The 23,660-nt window shown below is 35.1% G+C and overlaps 1 protein-coding gene across 1 annotated transcript; it reads left to right on the top strand.

Annotated features, from left to right (window-relative positions):
* Positions 1–601: 601 nt before the first annotated feature.
* LOC124077891 (hyaluronidase-1-like) lies at positions 602–23,660 on the top strand. Its single transcript, XM_046422424.2, has 4 exons — positions 602–710; positions 14,591–15,541; positions 17,593–17,682; positions 23,193–23,660. Exons 2-4 carry the CDS (start codon positions 14,621–14,623, stop codon positions 23,637–23,639), a joined length of 1,458 nt encoding a protein of 485 aa, XP_046278380.2. The 5' UTR covers positions 602–710; positions 14,591–14,620; the 3' UTR covers positions 23,640–23,660.

The raw sequence follows: 23,660 nt of genomic DNA on the forward strand, positions 1-23,660 counted from the left end.
GATGTGAAGGGCCCAAAGTGCTAAGGACTTTGGTGTAGCATATATAACTTTCTAAGATGATCAAGGCACTTGGTTCTTTCATGAGAATAGTTTCAGGCTGTAAGTCATCATCTCACCATTACCACAACCTTCTCTAGTTTACCTGGGTTTCATCTGTATAGCTATCAATCACAAGTAGGACGTTGAAAAATCATACACCTTCATTTTTACTTGCTTTCCAAGGAAAGGGTTTAATCTCCCAGATTTTAATTCCAAAGCTTTCAAAAATCTTTTACTTGGAAATTTAACTTCATCTATGGTAATAACACTAATTGTAGCGAATGCCTAAAATTGCAGGTTCCTCAGTCAGCAATTCCTTAAATTCTTTCTTTTTTACCACCAGATGGTGCTACTTCCTTTCATTTCCTAAAGACAGCCAGTTCATCTGGAAGGGAATTTTTTTACAGTGAGTTTTAAGTAACCTGGGTTAATATTCAAGTCTCAATATTCTGCTCTTCAAGACTTTGTGATGCAATAGGAATTTTGAAATTGGAAACCCAGTACTGGTAGTTGGAGAGCTAGTTGCAACACAGCCTGATGTTTCAGTTCCTTTTGTGTATTTAAACCAGAAGTAAGTCCAGGCAATTATAGGTAGGCTGGTTATAGAAACTACAATCAACAGAGCCTCCAACCTTCTATTTCTTGGTGCTCTATTCTTCAAAGATGTAGAAGTAAGTGTATTTCCTCATCACATAAATACTGCTTCATTTAAAAAAATAACCCACAATGATCTTAGAGCCATTATTTAGTCTTTAATAAAAATTTATAAAGATTTAGCCATAATTTTTTCTAACCATGAGGTAGAAAGGATAGTAATATTTATCTTGAACCTAAAAGCAACCTTGGAAAAGAAAGCTTAAATTAGGATGGGGCAGGTGCATGGGTATGTGAATCATGTTCATGAGGCTGTAACAGAGGAAGGTCAAATCTTCCATTTACTCTTCTACATTCTTGGTTCCTTTGAAATTAGATAGGCAAAAGACAAATTTTGACCAATGAAATACTATTTCATGTAAGGGTACCATTTCCAGGCTGAGGAGTGAGAAACTCAGGCAAATTTCTCAAGTTTGTGTCTCTGTGTAGAATACTAAGGAAGCTCAATGCTCAGGGTGGTGCAGTAACAAGATGGTAGCTCCATTGGCCTGGGTCTCTGAGTGACTTCATGGAACAGAAAGTTCTGTTGACTCTTGTGGGAGACGTAATGTGAACAAAAATAAACTTCTGTTGTATTAAGCTACTATATTTTAGGACTATGAATAAAGCCAGCTTCCTCTCTGCAATATTATGCTGTTCTCTCATGCCATTCCTAATGGATATGTTACTTGATTCAGATTATTTGCCTTTGGAGTTTCTGGTAGCATGTCGATTTTAAGTCACTCTGTATCATTTGTATTATGTATTGGTTTTAAATCCTTGACTTTTATTTTCCTTTTTATCAGGATTAATTGGAAACAATTTAAGAAAAGGCATTTTAGCAGGCATTTCCTAGATAGAATTGGCAGGAGTCCCAGAAATGTCATTTTATAATATTATATAAATTTCACAAACATCACTTTATTCATCTCTAAAATGGGAGTGATACTAAATTTCATATGAGGATTGATTTCATCAATAAATATATTTTGAGTAACATTTGGAAAAGTAATAATATAATTTTTGCTGCCTTCCTAAGCTCATGGTATTTATGTTGGTTTTAAGAAGGCTTCCATTTGTGTAGGAAGAATTTAAAATTTGTGATATGCAGAACGCAAATAGAAATAATAAATAAAATTTCTGCACATATAAATGTGGGTTTCTATGTCAAGACAATAACAGTGTAAGCTTGTAGAACTCAGATAAACCCAGCTCTCCACTGATGGAAGGATGTCACCCCTTCTACCTGTGGCTGTCAGACCCTGTATAGGGTAACATCTGCTTCTTTTTGATCTGAGTTATGGAAATAAGAAGAGAAAAGAGAGAGAGAGAGAGAGAGAGAGAGAGAGAGAGAGAGAGAGAGAGAGAGAGAGAGAGAAGCAGATCTTTCCCTGTGCAGTTTTCTCTCTATGGATCTTTTTTTTTTGGCTCTGTTATTCAATTAAGTGAGAGAACACAGGGAGTGATGAGGTATACTTTCACCCTCCTACTCAATCTTTGAGACTCTGAAAGGAAGCAAATATGCTGGCTGTAGTGTGCCAATATGGAGCACAGTCACATAAAAATGAACTATGATCAGGCAGAAGAAGGCCTGGAGATCTGTTTTTCTTGGCAGCCTTTGAGCCTGTGGTATAGACTGACTTCAGGATACTGAGCAGCAGTTGGAGAGCTTGCTGGAGGGAGTCTCCACAGCATTTTAAAGAGATAGGTATTTTAGAAGAGATTCACCTTACATTGGAGGCACAAGCAGATTCAGGGCAGTTAGCTGGACCAGTAGAAGGTAGTGCAGAACACCAGGTTATCACTGAGGTCAGAAAAACAAAATTACAGTCATACCAGACTCAAACTTCAGTCTTAAATATTATCAGGGTAAGTAACAGCATCCAGGTGGATAAAGGGCATTGAATCAAAACCTGAGGCCGAGGACATGATACTCAAGACCACTTACTTTTTCCTGTTGCCAGGAGGTTTATTAGCTCTGCCCACTTGCCCCACATTGGACATATCCAATGGACACATTGGACATACCTCTTGGAAGAAGAGGTAGAAGAACGGAGGAGACCATTCTTCTTTGAGAGCCAGAATTTTTATTTCAGAAAAAAAGAACATTTTTCAAATGTTAGGTTGGATTAAATTTAAACATAATTGGACATTTAGTTAACTTTTTCCTACTCAGATATGGAGGATTTAAATTGAAGGATGAAGTAGTTAGAAACAACATAAATAAATTACATTTTATGCATTCTAGTATGAGTTAAACTTATGACCTTGCTATACATACAAAAGAACACAGATGTTCCATAAATGACTTTCACATAAGTTCTTAATAAATGTTCATGTTAACTTAAAACTTGCAGAATACCTGACATTTCCTTTTGAATATTTAGGAAACATCAAATTCAGTATGTTCAGTAAAGAATTCTTGATTACTCACACTTCGTATTTATTTCTTCACTGTTTCTTACATTTAAAAAAAATGGCCTCACCATTTTGCTATTTTACTCAGCATTTAAGTCTTTTCTTTCATCTCTATATTGAATCCAGCAGGAAATCTGTTATATCTCTTACCAAATACATGTTGAGTGTTCTGTTCTCTGCCTCTCCATTATTTAAACTTAATAAAAAACCAAATGCATTTCTGCATTTAGCATCCTGTCTCCTGGGCATTCTAATTTTTCACCAAGAGGCTAATGTGGTCTTTTAAAAACATAAAATAAATCTTTTCAATCTCCTGCTTAAAATGCTTTTGATGACTTTCTATTGTTCTTAAAAACCTAAATCCATTACTTTCCTGAACCACGCCCTGTGTGGTTTGATCTCTGATTGTCTAACTCCATCTCCCACCACTTTCTTCCTCTCCTGACAGCTGCAGGCAACAGGCCCTCTTCATATTTATCAGTTATGCCAGGACTTTTGCATGTGTTCTGTCTGGAATTCTCTTTCTCCAGATCTCGGCTCCTTTACAGCCTTCAGAGATCAACTCAGACATCAGAAAGGCTTTCCTGACTATTTTTCTTATTCTTTATCATATGCTTACCTCCATGATAACATTTATCACTATCTATGACTTTTGATTTTTTAAAAATTGTTACCTGTTGTTTATAAGGTTTCCCTGGTGGACTGTAAGCTCCCTGGGAGCAGGAATCTTGTCTATTCACTCTTGTATTCCCACTACCTAAAATCTTTACAGTTACATAGAAAAGGTCAATAAATATTTGCTGAAAGAAAAGAGGAAGAGAAAAAACAAAACAGAAGAAAGGAAGGGAAGAGGTAAGGACAGAGTGAAAGTCGTCAAGTCTAAACCATTAATAAGGTTCATTATAAGGAATGAGACGTATCTTAACCATTTTTTCTATATGTCAAGAATGAACTACTTATTATTCATAATGAGATTAGCATTAATTTACTTTTTATAATCATTATGTTTCTGAACCAATTGGCACAAGGAATTTATAAAACTTTGTCAAACATTGTTTTACTAAATTTGAAACACAACTGCAGCATATAGTAGTGCTATTAGTCAAGTTTTTCTAGCTTTCTGCCTTCAGATAAGATAAGATTATGTTTTGGGTTATATCTTTTTTCATTATCTGGGGCCATGTGGATAAGTTCTAGCTAACATATTCTGATGAAATTGGTGTATGTTTCTTTCAAGCTGGAATCTATGTTTGCTGGTACAAAACCTTCCAAAGTGTCTTTCTTCAGATAAAGTTATCATCATGTTCCTTTTTTCCATTATATATACATATTGACATATAAATATAAATATGTATACTAATACACATATGTATACTAATACATATATAAACACTTAAGAATTTTCCCCAATTATTTATTAAATAGTGCTGAATGTATGTATTGTTTGTTTCATTTTATAAAATCATTGCTTCAACATGTCTTGGAAATTTTTATCAACTCTATTTTTTTATCAACTCTTCCGCATCCATTTGTCCCACAATTTGCTGTGTATTAGACACTCTTCCGTGTGCTTGGGATATATCAGTGAGGAAAACAGAAAATTTACCCCTAAACTTTCATTTCATATCATAAATACAATTATACAGTGTTTTTGGAGATAATAAATGTCATGGAAAAGAGAAAAAGTAGAGCAGGGTAAGGGAGAATCAAAATCTGGGATTGGAAGAAGACCTCCAATGGAGAGTTCAATACAAGAAGTCCTTGACATATAATGCTTTGACTTTCAGATTCCTTCCTTCCTTCCTTCCTTCCTTCCTTCCTTCCTTCCTTCCTTCCTTCCTTCCTTCCTTCCTTTTTCTTTTCTTTTTGAGAAAAAGGAGAAAGTGGTGTTATTTCTTTGATAGCAGATGAAAATACACAGTGGACACCAGACTTTTGAGGCAGTGATTCTGCCTGCTTGTGGGAACAGTGTGGTTTGAAAGAGGGAATACCAAGGCTATACTCCAGCTGTGCCTTATCAGTAGTCATAATTCATTTGTGGCCTTGAGAGAGAGAGTCATTTCTCAGAGTTGCTGGTACCAGTTCCAATGTCTGGATTCCTTCATTTCTGTGGCCCAGGAACTGAAGGACAAATAACTCATCCCGTTGTCATTTCTCTCTTCCTGATCTTTTGTCAAAAGGGATGAAGAGGTGATTCTGATCTTGGTTAAGACCTGTTTTTTCATAACTATGACATACCCAGCTATCTGCTTGCTGGTCATTGTCCATGAACTTGCTCCCATAAGTAAAAAGTCTCAGTCCAGTTTCATGTTGGATCAGAGAAGTCCAACCTGTTTTCGAGTATACCTCTAGCAGAGCAGGTTCATCTTTCTTTCCTGATTGTCAAGTGAAAGGGTTTCAGACATTCAGTCAATGGTTGGCCAAATTCCATAGTTCTGGGCCCAATGTGAGGCAGAACATCATGGCAGAAAGGCATGCTGGAGGAAAGCAGCACAGGACGTGACAACCAGGAAACAGAGATGCAGATTTTTCAATTTTATTATGATGGAGCAATAGTGACATGCACTCAGTAGAAGCCATACTTAGAATTTTGAATTTTGGGCTTTCCCCAGGCTAGCTGTAGGCCATATGAGTCTCTCTTGTCATATTGGGCGGGGGCAGCTAGCCTTTGTGCCTGGTCAGCCACACAATCACAATAGTTAGCAACTGACACTCTGTAAGTGCTTTGGGTTGCTAATCTATGATGTGCGGTAGGTTAGATCTATGGAAATGTAGTCAGTGCATTTTCAAATTGGGATATTTCCAATTTACTATGGGTTCACAAGGATGTCAATCTTGAAGAAAGTGTAAAAATAGTCCAGCAGACACTTGAGGGGAGAGCCCTCTGAGCTGAAGTGGACTTGCTAGAGCAGTGATTCTCAATGTTTTGGTCTCTGGAAACTTTTACACTCTTAAAATTTGTTAAAGAACCCAGAGTTGGTTTTAAAACCTTACAGATCTTCTAAAGAGTCCTGGGCCACCTTTGACAATCTGTGAGCTGGAGCAAAGGCTCTGAGGGCAGCACATGCTTAGTCATTTGTAGGAACATTAAGGGCAATAATACAACTGGCGGGTGATTCAGGGAGGAGAAATAGGAAGGAAGTCAGAAAGGTAACCATGTCCCATTATGTGAGACCTTGAGAGAAATTGGAAGCCATATATGAGCTTTGAGCAGAGAAGTCTCATTTTCTGGCTTAAGTTTTCAAGAAGACACAGTACTAGAAACTAGACTAAAGGGAGCTGGAAACACAAACAGGGAGAACCATAAAAGGTTATACAAAAACTGAGGGGAAGGACTCCGCACCTCAGTGTTAACCCTAAATATATCAGTAGACTAATACACAGTCTGTTAGTATTAAAGTAATGCCATTTCCCTCTGACTGATTCCCATTCAATATAGTTTCCTCTCTTTCTTTTCCTCATTGCTTTACACAAAGACACTATTATGTCTTCATTTAATTTTAGTTTTCTTGTTAAAAAGCAATATAGAAAAATATTATTTTCATAGATCCCATTTAGTCAACATTTTCCAATTCTCTATTTTAGTCTCCTTTTTAATAGAAATTTTAAAAATATAACAATTTGAAGGGCAACCAAAAATCTTTTTGCTAACGTTTTTGTTAAGAGTTTTTCATTTAACCATTTTGACTCCACATTTTTTTTTGTTGTTATTTTTGTTCTTTTTACCAGATAAATTTTCTACCAAAGGAATGTCTTGCGTTTTAATATGGATCTATCTTTAACTTCAATACCAAGATAGCTTTTTTTTTTTCTGAATACATTTTTTTGGTACACAAATTCATTATAAAATAAAAATAGATGTTGCCTTTCTTTTGGTATTTGAAAAATCAAATAAGTACATCAAATGCTATGATTTAATTAGAATACAATCACTCCCTTTCTCTGCATGTTTAACAATCCCTCCTGGCATCAGATCTATTTGAAATCTCAATGTTATTTTGAGATAAAATGTTTTGTGCAATATCATCCTTTATGTCTGTTTCATCCAATAGGTTATAAATTCCTAGAGAGTAGATTTCATGAATCTTCCTTTAACCACACCCATTTCCTTGTCCCTCATTGACTGATGGGTATATGATTAATTTAGGCATTTCTCATGTTATTTCTCATTCATTTCTGGTTTCTCTGCTGAAGCACCTAAAGAAATCTTACTAAATATACTAAAAATGTAAAACCTATTATTATTTTTTTTAATTTAAGTGGAAAATTTTGTGAGTCAGAGTGGAATTAGGAGTTATTATTATTATTATTTAGAATTAGGAATTGTTAATCTCAAAAAGGAATTTTTGGTCTATTTGGTATCCATGTAGTTTACCATCCTCTCAAAAAGAGATTAAATATTTCAGTGTACTCATTAGCTTGAATCAAAGGTTATCTGAAGCTTTTTCTCTCATGAAGAGAGGAAATGAAAAGGGACACATTGATTTATTGAAGATGATTAACAATTGTACAATTAAATTTATAACTATAAAAACCTATTCTTGTTTCTAAGTGGTTTAAATTAACTCTCATATATGAAGAATGAAGTTAATGAATCAATGTATCATGTCTATATGATATCACTACTTCTAATCATATCTTTTTGATGTCCCCACTTTTATTTGATGTTTGATTTTATAATCTTTGTCCCCCCTCAATATTCCATTTCTCCATTTTGTAAGCTAAGAAGAAAGTATTGAGATACTTGTATTTTTGGTATCATACTTCTCCTGAGTCTATGTAGAGCAATTGGTACCCATATAATTTATTGTCTAAATTGGACAGATTTGAGGGTTTTAAGATGCACTATAAAATATCACAGTAGAGCAGTGGATTTAAGTTCTAACTGTCCCTGGTAAGCCAGAATGTCTGGCCACTCTATAGACAGGTGTGATGGGAACACATTTTTTTTTTTAATCTCATAGTTAAAGGGGAAGGAATTTCCAGGATAGAAAGCAAGGAACACTTTCATCTGCTATTTACCTCTTCTCTGATTCTTTCTCAGTGGAGAGGAAGTGACTTTGCTGATCAATGAATCTGAGAGAAGAAACTGAGCATAATCTCCAAGTTTGGCACTGCCAAAGCAGCCAATGCGATGCTCGATACTTCTGAAAAGAAAGCCTTCCCCAGATGCTTGTTGTAAAAGTTTCCGATATTGTATATAAAACAGCTTTTGTTGACTTCAGAATTCTAATTTTATATGTCCATATGGACTTTTAGAAAATTAAATTTAAATATATCCTTTCCCTCACCACATTCTCCTTTACTGTATATCTTGGAATAATCTTGGAATAAAATGTTCTTTTTAAAAGAGAGCTTTCTTCTCATTTTTACATATAAAAGAATGCCTTAGTAGTTCTTGAGAATCTTCTGTTTACTTGTTAATAAGTAATCAGATTTAAATTGAACTCATGACTTTTGGAATGCATTAGCAATGCATTTATTAGAAAATAAATCAAGTTCCACCTTATTTATTTTGTTTATTCTTTACCTATGTTTATTATCAATATAAAATTTAAAAATACAACCCAACTTGTAGATCCTAAATTGGGAAATATTTTTTTTAATAATTCTTTTGATGACTTTCCTACAAAAGAGTACAGCTTTGAGTATATGTTATTTTTGAACACCTTCCTATTATTACAATTTTCATTATAAGGCAGAAACAAAAGACACTAAAGGCAAAACCAAATATTAACAAATATCTATTTTCAATTGCTTGAAAAAAATAAGATAGCTTAATAAATAACTGAAAGATATAGCACCGTTCTAAATAAGATATACCTTTTAGATTATGAAACATATGCAGTTGTATATCACTGCATTATTCGGGGTTACCTTACATCTGACCTTGTTGGTATTTCCAGACTGAAAGACACTCAGCTCCATGTACCTGGTTATTTACTGTGACTAAATCTGGTGTTGCTCTATTCTGTTAGTCCTTCAGGAGTAAATTCAATTGAGCACCTGAAGTTGAGAGGCCTGTCCCTTTCTGGCCTCCATTCTTTGGAAGTATTCCTCCCTTTTCTCTAGCTAAAGGATCTCCAGAGAGAGGGATGGAGAGGCTACAGAGCTGCTCTTGAGTGTGAGGAAGAATGCGGCCTTTCCTGGATGGACTTACACTAACTCCCTTTCCTGTTGTAACACTGCTTCGTTGGAGGTCCTCTTTCTACATCTGCTCACCTTGGCTAAATTGCCTGTCTTGGTCCTCATCTCCACACTTCACCTTTCTTAAATGCCCTTTATCTTTAGATTCACTGTACTGTTCTTCATTTTTTTTTTTGTACCATTGAATATTTTCCCTTCTTCTTCAACAAAATGTAGGTAATTACTCAAAATCCTATCTATTGGTCTCACCTTTTCTCTGCAGGTATTTTCCTTTGTGCCAACCATTACCTCAACCCAAAACTCCATGCTTTAGAAAAATTCCTGAAGGCCTACTCCTCATGTCCAGTTGAAGATACATCCACTTCAGAAATCCATATCTGTTACCACTTGTACATGCACTTTGTCTCTCTTTTTCTACCTCTTTCCTCTTGTTATCCCCTCCTTCTAGAGTACCTTTGAAACGTCAACCTGTTGTGATTTCTGCTTATGTATCAAGCCTTAGGTTCCACCTCTGGTGAAGCTAGTCTAGATATTAACTACATCTGATATCTTCATGATTTGAACTCATTCAGCATCTTAGGGAACTGATTTTCCTCCACAGAACATGTAGGTTATTTCTAAGATTGTCTTATCCTTGGACTGCATCTTGTAGTTGCCTACCACTATACCACATTTTTATGCTAAGAAAATGAAGCTTGTTTTCCCTGCCTAACCAAGCTGATTATTCTCACAAACTACCAGCCACCTGATGTGAATAAACACAGTAGCAAATTGCATTTTATAGTGTGACACTGTTGTTTTTGCAAAGAAGTGTATGCCAAGTGTGGTTATGCACATATATTTCCTGACTTACCATCTAAGATAAATGATTCTCATATGTAGCAATACTACCAATTCCAGTTTTCACAGACCTAAATTTTTGCCCTGGGAACATCTCCAAGATTTACCTAAAGGAGTATTAAAGGAAGGGAGAGAGAAGTTTCTCATTTAATTAGCAACTTTGCCTCCCTTACACCCACTGGATTTACTTTATGCCCTATGATCTTAGTTCCCCAAGCAATTTTGTCCCAGCCCTTTCTGTGTGACTGCCAACCTACTCCAGCCAATTGAATACTGATCCCCTTTTATCTCCCCAGGTAACTGGGAAGCTTGAGATTTTTCTTAGTTCCATGGGGGAATTGTTGGCTCTCTTTTATCCAGAATATTCATGCTCTTGAAAGGAGTAGTCAGGGTGGGTCAGGAGATGATCAAGCTCAGTTTCTCACTGTATCTGTACCTGTTCCTTCTGATCTTTGGACACTGGAACTCAACCTACCTATTCTTTGAGTGTGCTGCATACCATTTGTATTATCTTCCACTACTCTCAGAAGCCTAAATTTCATGTAACAGGTCCTATAAATTTGGAAGCCTATCCACAGGCCAGATTCAGTTTTTCTCTTATCATTCTGGCTCCATGCAGATCAGAAGATGCATCTGTACTTCTGATGATGTTAAGGGGCTGCTCCTCTGGGAGCTCATAGAAAGCCTGGGTGTCTGGACTGATGAACACTACATTTTAACCCAGTATAGATGCTGCTATAACTTAGGAGAATGTGGATTTGTAGGAAGAGAAGTGCCTGTAAGGGTGCCCAGAAAAATATCTTTTGAGTAATGAGAATATCATTAATCCTGATTTTGTCCTTTTATGTTCTCTATTTAATGCAACAATTATATAATTTACCAACTAGTTTTTGAAAAGAGAAAAATCATCATTCATCCCATTCTTCCAGGTATCCTAAACACAAATCCCTTGCCTCCCTGTTCCTACCTCATGCATGTGCATGTATCCAATGTGCATATACATTCCCACCTTCCCTCCACATAATAGACTGAATTTCTTAGAGGTAATGGTTTTGTGTTCATCTTTAGCATTAGACATGGTGTCATCAACACAGTGTCATCAACTCTCAATGTTCACCAAGTCAAATCCATGTGTTAAGATCTCTAAGAATCTTGGCTATGAATGAGAAATTATGGATCTCTTTTTTATCAGTGGACTCTTACTGGGAATTTAAAATATTTTGTCTTAGACATAATCATTTCTGTTTATAGTTGTAATCACTTCTCATTTTCCATGATGGAGGTGGGGTCTCCTAAGCAGGATCTCAGACAAGCCCCTCTTAATCTCCAGACTCCTTTCCCTAAGTGTTTAGGAGATGTGGGAACCACATAGATCAATGCAGGCAGTGCTGCTTGGGAATGGCAAGGGTGGAGAAGGAAGAAGTACAGCTATTGTGGTCTCCCAAAGTGTATCTTGATACACATTTTGAATCTTCTCTTTCATTTTTCTGTCTTTAATCATGTTGGTGACTAGAAACATATATGACTTTTATAGGTAATTGTCTATCTATCTCTCTGTTAGGCTTGCCTATTATTTCAAATTATTTGTTGATACTTTGATTTTCTGTGTAACTAGATCTGAGTTTACTATATAAGTGGTAATGCTGTTCACAGTGGCACAGTGGCAGCACACCCTTAATCCCAGCAATTTGGGAGGCTGAGGAAGGAGGATAACCAGTTCAAGGCCAGCCTCAGCAATTTAGCAAAACTCTGTCTCAAAAAAAAAAAAAAAAAAAAAAAAAGGTAATAAAACTAATAATGTTTCAAATCACTGGGGGAAATGCTAAGATCTATGATTGGTGGTTCCTATGGTAAGAATATATTTAGTTTCAATGAGAAACTGCCAAACTGTCTTACAAAGTGGTTGTCCCATTCAGCAATGAATTAGTTTTCTGTTGCTCAATATCTTTGTCAGCATTTGGAGTTGGAATTGTTTTAAAATTTGGTCATTCTAATAGGTTCATAGTGGTATTTCATTGTTGTTTTTTTTTAGCTTGCAATTCCCTAATGGCCTGTGATGTTGAACATCTTTTCATCTGCTTATGTATCATTAGTACATTCTCTGGTGAGATGTCTATTCAAGTATTCTGCACATTTTAAAATCTTATTCTTTGTTTTCTTGTTGAATTTTACATTTTTGATAACAACTCTTTGTTGGATGTGCCTTTTGTAAATGTCTTTTCCCAGTCTGTGGCTTGTCTTGTCATATTTTTAAGGAGCAGACATTTTTAATTTTAATGAAGACCAGTTTATCAACTGTTTCTTCCATGGATCATCCCTTTGGTGTTATGTCAGAGAAGTCATTGCCATGCCAAATGTAATTTAGATTTTTTTTTCTATTTTAACTTATAGTATGTAGTTTTATAATTTTGTGTTTTACAATCTATAATGTTTTGAGATGTGTAGAATTATGTTGGTTTACCATGGCATACCTTTACCTACCTGAGTCACTGCCTGAAACGTATCGAATAATCAATAAATTCAAATGTTATAAGTGTGTGTATGTGTTATAAATTGGATTACTTAGATCAGTTTTATACTTTGAATTGCAAAAATGGCTATAAAAGGAATAAAATCTCAGTAAATATCAAATATCATATGGAAAGAATTCATTATATTGAAAGAGTCATGAAATTCATAATTCATAATTTTATTACTGTAGTAGATGTTTGTTATAAAAGGCATAATGGGGACCAAGATAGTACTAAAATAATGTTTAATAAGTTCTCCATGAACTAGTGACAAAGATAGATTGTGTATATTTATATATTCAAATATGAAAAATTAAAAATAAAAAATATAACAGAAGGAAAAAACATGATTAAAATCTAGAAAGGAAAATTAAAAGTAGATTTTATTAAAGTACATACATTAAACTTTTAGCTACTTGTCTATGAAAAGTTCAAAGTGATCTGACATTTAACAAAACTTTCTTTCCAACGTGTCACAGTATATTAGGCATCTATGCCAAACATGTGCAGTCATGACAAAAGGGAAGTAATGAATAATATTCATGGAGAGTAGGCACTGTTACATTCATTCCCCTGAATAACAAAGAAAAAGATTAATGTTTACTCTTCTTTTTCAGGGAGTCACATTCAGGTCCCATATTTAGAGAAGAATGCAGGCTCTGAAGACATTTCTAGTGAGAGATTCATTTGATGCCATCATACAAATTCCACACAAAGTCACTGTCTCAATAAAATCCAACCAATTTAAGAGTAAATTATCATTTACATTTGTTGATTTAAAAAATCAATATATGGCTGGGAAGAGTGGCAAATACCTGTAATCCCAGTGGCTTGGGAGGCTGAGGCAGGAGGATCACAAGTTCAAAGCCAGCCTCATCAACTTAGCGAGGCCCTAAGCAACTTGGAAGGACCCTGTCTCAAAATTAAAAATAAAAAGTACTGGGGATATGGCTTAGTAGTAAAGACCCTCTGGGTTCAATCTCTAGTAACTAACTAATTAAATAAAATAAAAAGTCAACATACAGAGAGCCTTGAATTTCTTTACAAACTTGGGGTGCTAGGTTTTGTAATTTTGGCTGGTGTCTTTTCCTACATTTAATACATTAAATAATGACAGTAGGAACTACATACACGGGAAGTAATATTTGACTCTTTCGCTAGAGACACTGATTTTAATTATTTCAGAAAAAATTCTGGGTTCCTGTATTTAAAAACTGTATAGTACATTATAAAATAACTTGGAAACATAACCTCAACCATATGCTTTTCAGGTGAGATCCTACTGACAGGAATGTGTCAATTCTGAGATAGTCCTTGTATTCTGGGAAGGTTCTTTGGCAGTTTTTGTCCCAACTGACTTGTTAGAGGGGACTACAGAGCCAAGTTTCATTTGGAATTTAACTGCTGAAAATAGTCCAGTTTCTTCATGGAAAAACAATGGAGTTAAAGAACTGACAGGTTTTTAGACTTATTTGTGTGTTCCAGAGAAGATGCTGGCACCAAAATCCATAATCAACAACAAATAATTAGCATCACTGTTTTCTGTTTTGCCTACGCTGGTTCTAAGGATAATTGCTCTCTGTTTTAAAAACAATTAAAAAAAACCCTTTGAGGCCAGTTCATTTCAAATTGCATAAAAGATATTCTTTACTTACTGCTTAGAACAGTTTGTTATTTCTTTCTCTTTCATTTAAAATCTGCTAAAATGCAATAGTTGTTAATTTTCAACGGGGCATGTCTCTGGAGTTACTTTTCCAGTAATTCATAAGAAAGTTATGTCAAACCATCCAACTTCCTTAGTTGAGGGTTTGTAGGAAGTTTTTATTCACTGGATCTTTCCCCTTCACATTTCAAGGAAAAAAAAATGTTTCCTTTTTCTTCCGTTATTCAGATGAAAGTATAAATGCAGCCTACATATCACTGAACCTCATCTTTTAAAATATTCAATTTATTGTGTACCATTTGACTCCATCCTGTATAATTTTCTTCTTCTCATTTTTAAGGGACTGCTGTAATGCTGAGAAGTACGAGCCATGTGTAACCTGGGGGTGACCCGCTCAGGGGTGCTGCTGCTTTTCATCACAGTCACTCAATCAGCCCTCAAACCAGCAATGCCTCCCGTGATCAAAGACCAGCCTTTCAACATTTTCTGGGCAGCTTCGACAGTTTATTGTAAGGATTTCTTCAAGGTGAATCTGAACCTTCAATCATTTAACATTATATCAAATCCTTTAGAGACTCACAGTGGATCAACAATTGCCATATTCTATCCAAATGAATTGGGATATTATCCTTTTTTCTCCCAAGATGGAAAATCCTTTAATGGAGGAATACCGCAGAATATGAGCCTTTCTAAACACGTTAAGAAAACGGCTGAAGATATTGCCAAAGCTGTCTCTTGGTGGCAGTCGGAAGGACTTGTTATTATTGACTGGGAAGGTTGGAAGCCCCAGTGGGAGAGGAACTGGGGCAGCAGAATAATATATAAAAAGCACTCCTTAGCCTTCACGAGACAGCATCACCCTGAGTGGCCAGAAGCCAAAGTGAAAACAGTCGCCCAACAGGAATTCGAAAAGGCTGGAAGGAGTTTTATGAATGTCACGCTCACATTGGCTTTAGAAATGAGACCAAAACATTTATGGGGCTTTTATCTCTATCCAGATTGCTACAATTATGATTACAGGATAAACCCAGAGTTCTATACAGGTAATTGCCCAAATGATGAGATTTTCCGCAATGACCAGCTCCTTTGGCTGTGGAACAAAAGCACAGCACTTTTTCCTTCAATATATTTGGATAAAATACTAAAGTCAAGTTTAAATGCATTGAAATTTGTTCATTATCGAATTAGAGAAGCTATGAGAATTGCTGAAATGGCTAGACAAGATTATGCTTTGCCAGTTTTTATTTTTTCCAGACCATTTTATTTGAAAAGTATTGAAGTTCTGTCAGAGGTAAGAAAAGGTACATTTATTCACATTTAAAAAAATATAAATTTAGTAGAATGTTTTAAAGTCTAGAAAGAAACATTGTGGGATATTTTCCCCTTGATAATGGAATGCAGTTCTATTATTAGAGGCATGTATTTCTTCAAATGTCAACCCACTGAAACAGAATGATGGCAACTAAAAGTGTGCTTAGAGATTTTGGATAATGATTCTTATCAGCTTAGGATTCACAATGGTTTCTTGCAGAACAATTTTAAATTTAAAGTTAAATAATGTAACAGATTAATATTAACCAGGGATACATTTCAAAATCAGCTTCTTAATATGAGAGCATACACAGCAGTTCTCCAAGTCAGATTCATACTAAATGGAGCTCTGGGTAAATTCTGAACCAGTTATATTTTTCATTGTATTACATTTTTCTGTTTTAATTTATTAGGTTAACTGAAAACTTAGCATGGATCATGTTGATTATTTCTTTAAGAGTCTACAATGTGAGCTAGTAGTATCATGGGATTAAAAGTGATTTATACAAATAGATATTGTCTTTAGGCTTAAGCCAAAGCAGGATGCAGAGATGAGGGGATGAACTTGTTTGGAAGATAATGAGTTTGTGGACACTGCAAGTGTTCATCACTTTAGGACATTAATGTAAGGATGCAGTCATTAGATAGGTGGCTATGTAACAAAAACTATTAAATATCCATTCATACCTGAGAACCAACCATTCTATAATTTTAGTACTCTATATAGAACTGTTGAAAATAACACACAGCTCACTTTCTTAGACCATTTATGTTTGAAACAGTAGTAATTCTTCCTAAAAATATCAAACTTAAACTATTGACTGAAATATTATTGACTAGGTGTTTTATCATTGTAGGATTTCTAAGTGTTATGCAAATGGAGAGTTGATTTAATAAATTTAGGAGAGAAAGAATTCTAGCATCACGGTGGCATTGTATCTAATCTACTTCCTACTTACACACAAAATCCTTTTTTTTTTTTGGCCTGGCTTCTGCCTTTGCACTTTTTGGTGGGGTGGTTGCTGTATCAGAAGGAGAACTGCTGTTTGGGGACAATATTAATGCCTAGAAATTTCTTGAGTATGTTGAATTTACTTTGCCTCTGTCTAAGTTCAGATCACTAGTTCCCATTTCACCTTCTGGTACAGCATAGAATAAATTAAATCTTTCTTTCAAAGGCCACTCTAAATATTTTAAGACACTTATTAGGCTTACCAAAGTGTTTTCACTAAGGTATTACTCAAGTGACAGATTTCTCAAATCATGCCACTTTTACAAATCCTTTTGGGAAAAAAAGAGTAGGTTAGTATTTATTCATTTAAAATAATTTATTGAGTGTCTATAATCTGTTGGGAATAATGTTACAAACAAGAACAGTAGAATATAACAGTAATCCATGAAGTCTAATTTGCATTTGGATTCTGCTTATCTACAAGGATTCATGTGCTTTCACTTCTCCCCAAACACGTGTGGTTGACCACAAGGAGTTCCTGGCAATTCTCTCTGTAGACAATGCTCTTCTTTGCATATGAGCCTCTGTATCTTCCTTCTGGGCATAAGACTCTTTCTCTCTTTTTTGCCTTGTGAATTCATTCTCATTCTCAAAGACCTACCTGAAATTTCACCTGTTCAAGGAAGCCCTCTCAGACTCTTCTATGCAGAATCAAGAATTTATTCTCATTTATATATGCTTTCTGGGTGCTATTAATATAGCTATTAATTTATTACATTTGCAACTTCTTGTGTACATGTCTGTCTCAAACATCACTCTAAAGAATTTACTCAAGTATGGGAACTGAAATCTGGTTTACTGCCTAGAATATTGCCTGGAACATCATAACTATTTGTGGAATAAACTAAGAATACAAGGCAGAATCCTTCTTTCTAGTTCTGCTGTAGTCTTTTTAGAAACAGAGATGACATTATTAATGTGTTCTTTACCACAGTTGATGGGTTTAGCCTTATATTATTAAATTATCAATGACTAAATGTGATTTGGCAGAAAATGCTTCTGATACTTCTCTTTTCTAGGAGGACTTAGTGCACACCATTGGTGAAAGTGCTGCATTGGGGGCAGCAGGAATAATATTGTGGGGAGGAAATGAATATTCTGGTTCAAAGGTAAGCAATTATTTCTGTCAGCCTCTTGAATACACTCTAGAGAGTGGCTTGAAAATATTTCACATCAGGTCCATTGGTGACTGACTGTCTGCTCACCTGACTTAAATGAAGTTCAAAGAGTATAGGGATTGACATTGTTTGAGCACCTACTTTATACCAACCACCATAGTTAGCATAGGTGTAGAAAGAGCACCCTCCTCATCAGGCTGCCCAAAGTGAGAGACTGATTATTTCATTCTGCAGGTCTAATTTGGGGCACATTAATTAACCTCTTGGAGTCTCAGCTTCTGCATATAAAAACAGAACTAGAATTAAGCTGAATATGCAGGAATTTTAGTAAACGAAGTGGCATTATATATTATAATACACTATATATTATGTATGATGCCATTATATATGACATGACAAAGAAAATATTTGTACATAGGACAAAGAAAATGATCTAATATTTAAAAAATAATTATTTCATCTACACTGAAGGTGGATGCTCCATAAATTATTCTTTATTTTTCTGATTACTGTGACAGAAATATGCATGGGAAGTAAACTATTTTTATGTAAAGGTTTATGAAAAATTTTCTTTTCCCATTTCACAGTAAAAACACTTAACATGAGATCTATCTTAAAAAATTTTAGCAAAGTTCTAACACAATACTGTTAACTATAGATATTGTGTCATACAGTACATCTCTAGCACTTGTAACTAAGATGAATGAATCTTTGAATAACAACTCTCCATTTTCTGTCCTCTAACCCTTGACCCCTACTATTGTATTCTCTTCTTCCATAAGTTTGACTTTTTAGAACACTTGTATAAATCATGCAGTATTTGTCCTCCTCTGATTGCCTTATTTAAGTTAGCATAATGTTTTCTGGATTCACTCTTGTGTTGTCACAAATGGCAAGATTTCCTTCTTATTTTATTTTATTTTTTGGTACCAGGGATTGAACCTAGAGGCATTTAACCACTGAGCCACATCCCCAGGCCTTTTAAATATTTTATTTAGAGACAGGGTCTCACTAAATTGCTTAGGGCCTCACTAAGTTGTTGAGGCTGGCTTTGAACTTTGAACTTTCGATAGTCCTCCTGAGATTCTGGGATTACAGGCCTGTGCCACCACACCTGGCAAGATTTCCTTCTTTTTAAGGGTAAATAACATCCCATTGTACATATGTATCACAGTATCTTTCTCCATTCATCTGTTGATACTTGGATTGTTTTCATACTTGTTCATCATGAGTTCTGCAGTGAATATGGTTGTGTAGATCTCTTCAAAATCATGACTTCAAGTGTTTTGGATCTGTACCCATAACTATGTGCAGATATATATCCACATGAATGTATGTATGTATGTATGTATGAATCATATGGTGGTTCTATTTTTAATCTTTTGAGGAACGCCATAACTCTTCCCATGGCTCCTATACCATTTTACATTCATACCAACAGGGTGAAAGTGTTCCAATTTCTCTACAACCTCAATAACTTTTGTTGTTGTTGTTATTATTATTACTAAATTTTAGCTACCCAAACAGGTATGAGCTGTTATCTCATTGTAATTTTGATTTACATTTTCCTGATAATTAACAATGCCAAGCATGTTTTTATGTCTGTTGGATATTTGTATGTCTTTTATTGGGGGAAATGTTTGTTAAAGTCCTTTGCCTATTTTTAAAAATTGGGTTATTTGAATATGTGTATGTTTTTGTTTTTCTTTTGCTATTGAGTCATGGTAGGAGTTCCTTCCATGTTTTGAAAATTAGCCTCTCATCAGAGATAAGAGTTGGCTTATATTTTCTATCATTGCATGGGCTCTTTTCATTCTGCTAAGTGCTTTGCTCTCCCTTTGCTGTGCAGAAGCATTTTAGTTCAATGCTGTCCCACTTGTACATTGCTGCTTTTGTTGCCTGTGCTTGTGCTGTTCTACCCAAGAAATAATTGCCAAAATCTATACCAAAGAGTTTTTACCCTATATTTGCTTTTGGGAGTTTTAAATGTCCAATTTTTAATCCATTTTGAACTGATTTGTTTGTATGGTGTAATGCAGAAGTCCAGCTTCATTTAGACCAGTTTTCCCAACTCTATTTGTTGACAGGGTTGTCTATTCCCTATAGTGTTTTTTTGGCACCCTTTTCAAAGATCAGTTGGCCATGTATATGTGGGCTTATTTCTGGACACTATTCTGTTCCTTTGATCTATATATTCTTTTTAAAATTCCAGTACCATAGTGTTTTAGTTACAGTGGTTTTTTAACATACTTTGCATGGGAAGTGTGTGGCTTCCAGTTTTGTTCTTTCTGAAGAACACTTTGGCTTTTCTGGGTCTTTTGTGGTTCTATAAGGATTTTAGAAAAAAAATTTCAAATTCTATAAAAAAATACCATTGATATTTTTATGGGAATAGCATTGAATCTGTAAGTCACTTTGAGTAGTATGTGAATTTTAATGATATTATGTCTTCCAATCCATGAACATGGGATGTCTATTTATTTTTGTGTCCTTTAATTTCTTTAATTAATGTATTTGTGTTTTTTCAGTGTAAAAATCTTTAACTTCCCTGGTTTATTCCTATTTTATTATTATTTTTAAATATTTATTTTTTAGTTGTAGTTGGACACAATACCTTTATTTGTTTTTATGTGGTGCTGAGGATTGAACCCAGGGCCTCGCGCTTGCTAGGCAAGCACGCTACCACTGAGCCACAATGCCAGCCCCCCTATTTTATTCTTTTTGAAGCTATTTCATTTTTAATTGGTTCTTCTTAGTTATACATGTCAGTAGATTCCATTCTGATGAAGTTATACAAGCATGGAATATGTCTTATTCTAATTATAATCCCAATCTTATGAGTGTGCATGATGATGGGATTCACTTAGCTATTTTCATATTTGTATATAGGAAATTATATTAGATTTATTCTACTGTCTTTCCTATTCCTATTTCCTCTAAAATGGATTGATTTCTAAATTTCCTCTTTAGATGATTCATTATGAGTATATAGAAATTGAACTGATTTTTGTATGTTCATTTTGTATGCTGCAACTTTACTGACTTTGTTTATTTCTATCACTACATTTATGTGTGTGTGTGTGTGTGTGTATGGTCTTTTGGGTTTTATACATATAGGATCTTATTATCTACAAACAGGATAATTTTACTTATTATCTTCCAATTTGGACTCATTTTATTTTGTTTTTCTTGCCTAATTATTCTATGACTTCTAGTACTATATTGTCAGATTAAACATCATTGTCCTTTTCCTTATCTTAGAAGAAAAGTCTCCAACCTCCCACAGTTGACTATAATGTTAGTTAAGTTCATTTTTTCCCTCTAGTTTTCTATTGTTTTCCCCCTAGTTTATTGAGAGTTTGTAAATCATAAAAGAGAGTTGAATTAATGGAAACAAATGAATAAGTCGGGTATATTTATTTGGATAAAGATTTAAATTAGAAGTTAAGAACAGATACCCTGAAGTTCAGCAGTGTTTGACGTAATGGTGAAATGCCATTTGTTGAGTCCTAGGAAACTGGTGACCAGCTACTGGTAATGAGATGGAGACAGGAAATCCACTCATCCGATGAAACAAGTAGCAACTACAATGGAGCTTCCAAGAATAGAAAGGTGACTGAGGATGTAGAGAACTGGAGTAACAGGAAGCATGGAGGAAAGCATAGGTAGGAAGAGCACCTCTTAGTGCCCTATCAGCTAGCACTTAACAGGGCTGCACAGCTGAATGGTCTAAGTGAAAGGCAGTGCCACAGAGCCTTGTTTCTGAATTAATGACTGAATTGCCTGTTGGCAAAAACATTTATGGTTAGGCTTATAATGCAGAAAATTGCTGTGGCTGTATTAGTAAATCTTAAGACATAGTGTTCTAATTGCTATTTTATAATTTGTTTGGAAATATATTTAAAATTTTTTTCTTTGACCAAGTTATTACTTGGGAGAGCATTTTTAATCTGCGCAAAACTAGGAAATTTTGGCTTACCTCATTTATTATTAACTTATATATATATACTGTGTTTTGAATGGATTGGGAGTGACTAGTTAGGAAGCTATTGCAATAGGTGAGATTTGGTAGTGACCTGAACCAGGTTGGTAGCAATTGTTGAATTCTGGATATGTTTTGAAGGTATACTGAAAAGGATTTGCTGATGGACTAAATGTGAATAGATAAGCAGTTAAGAATAAGGTAGCAGAATACAACAGTTACTAATAGGGCATTATGTAAAAATGTGGATGTGTAACCGATGTGATTCTGCAATCTGTATTTGGGGTAAAATTGGGAGTTCATAACCAACTTGAATCTAATGTATGAAATATGATATGTCAAGAGCTTTATAATGTTTTGAACAACCAATAAAAAAAAAAAAAAGAATGACTCCAAGGTTTTGTTCCTGAGGCATTGAAAAGAGGAAGTTGGCACGTGCAAAGATGAATAAGGCTGCCAGAGTTCTAGGGTGGAAAGTGGGTCAGTGGATTAGATTGAAGTACATTAAGTTTGAAATGCTTGTCAGACATCCAGATAGAGATATAAAATAATTAGGTGAGTAAGCAATCAGTTCAGGGATAAGGTCAGGGAGATTATACGTTTGGGAATTATACTTAAAGCAATGAGTTGGGATGAGTTTATCCAGAGAAAGTGTATAGCTATAGAAGACAAAATGTCCAAGACTTGAGCCTAAGACACTTCACAATCAAAACATAGAAAAGATGAGCAGAAGCTGCTAAAGAAAGCTAAGAAGAAGCTTTAGTGGGTTGGCTAAAGAAAAACAGGGCAATGTAATATTCTGGAAGTTAAGTGAACAAGGTGTTTCCTGGTGTGGGATTGAGAAAGACCAGGTGACACCTAAGTTATATTTGATTGTACTTGCTTGGGTTTATGCTCTCTTAATTATAGCTCCCCAAAATCCTTTCCATCTTTCCCCTCCCCTTCTTTCTTTACTCTTTCCCTATTTCGCCTCCTCCTCCTTCTTTAGTCCAATTGTTTTCTTGTTTTATTTTATTCCATCATTCTTAGAAACCTCTTCAGATGGCTCAGACAGGGAGCCTTGTCCTAATTAAAAATAACATTTTTTCCTAAATGAAGTATGAGACTGGCTCAGATCAATTGTGTTTGAAACAAATAATATTACTCACATGATTTTCAGAACCTGCTATTTTCCCAAATGTTACCTTGTTTAACTACCTGTCATTAAGAGCTTTATTCTGTTTTATGATTCTTCATTTGAATCTTCTGTTTACCTCAGGGAATTGTCTCCAGATGATCTTCATGTTCATCTCCCCCTAGAAATGATACAAAACTTGTTTGGATAAGACTCTTCCTAATCAAAGGCATGGCTCATCGTTTCTGTGAACATATTAAGCTTATCCTTACTTAAATGATTAATCAATGAAAATACTCTTCTTCTTTCACTTTACCAACTGCAAAACTTCAGGCATTAATTCCACCTGGATTATAGAACCACATTGTGAGAGTGCTTTAAGCAGATTTCTATTTTTTCCTGTAGGAGACCTGCTTATCTGTGCAACAATCTATTCAAGGGCCACTGGGACACTATGCTGTTAATGTAACATCTGCAGCCAAGCTCTGCAGTCAAAGTCTATGCAACAGTCATGGAAGATGTGTTCGAAAAACACCTGAATCCTCCTCTTATCTGCATATGCCTGAAAGCAGCAGAAAGAAATATGTTCCACAAAAGAGCTTCAGATTTGTCATTTCTGAAAAGAGCAAACTGCAGACAATAATGGACATGAAGAATAGATTTGTGTGTCACTGCTATTACAGCTGGGGTGGAGAGTCTTGCCATCTTCCCTCCTCAGATTTCTTGAGTTGGAAGAACAAGGCTCCTGATGCTAACTTTAACTTCCCAGTTTTTCTTGGCATGAACTTATCTGTGCTTCTGATGAAATTTCTTTCCTCCCTACTACAATGTCAAAATTTTTTCTTTCAATAGTAAAGAGTAGAAAATGTTGAC

The sequence above is a fragment of the Marmota monax genome, unplaced genomic scaffold, assembly GCF_021218885.2.
Source record: "Marmota monax isolate L192 unplaced genomic scaffold, Marmota_monax_Labrador192_F-V1.1 WCK01_AAM20220418_F8-fsc00027, whole genome shotgun sequence".
NCBI classification, from domain to species: domain Eukaryota; kingdom Metazoa; phylum Chordata; class Mammalia; order Rodentia; family Sciuridae; genus Marmota; species Marmota monax.

Bases quoted from the DNA above. Each gene is read 5' to 3' on its own strand.
- LOC124077891 (XM_046422424.2), top strand. From the start codon at position 14,621: ATGTGTAACCTGGGGGTGACCCGCTCAGGGGTGCTGCTGCTTTTCATC. The intron at 15,542-17,592 runs GTAAGAAAAGGT...TCTCTTTTCTAG, and splicing joins GTATTGAAGTTCTGTCAGAG to GAGGACTTAGTGCACACCAT. The intron at 17,683-23,192 runs GTAAGCAATTAT...TTTTTCCTGTAG, and splicing joins ATGAATATTCTGGTTCAAAG to GAGACCTGCTTATCTGTGCA.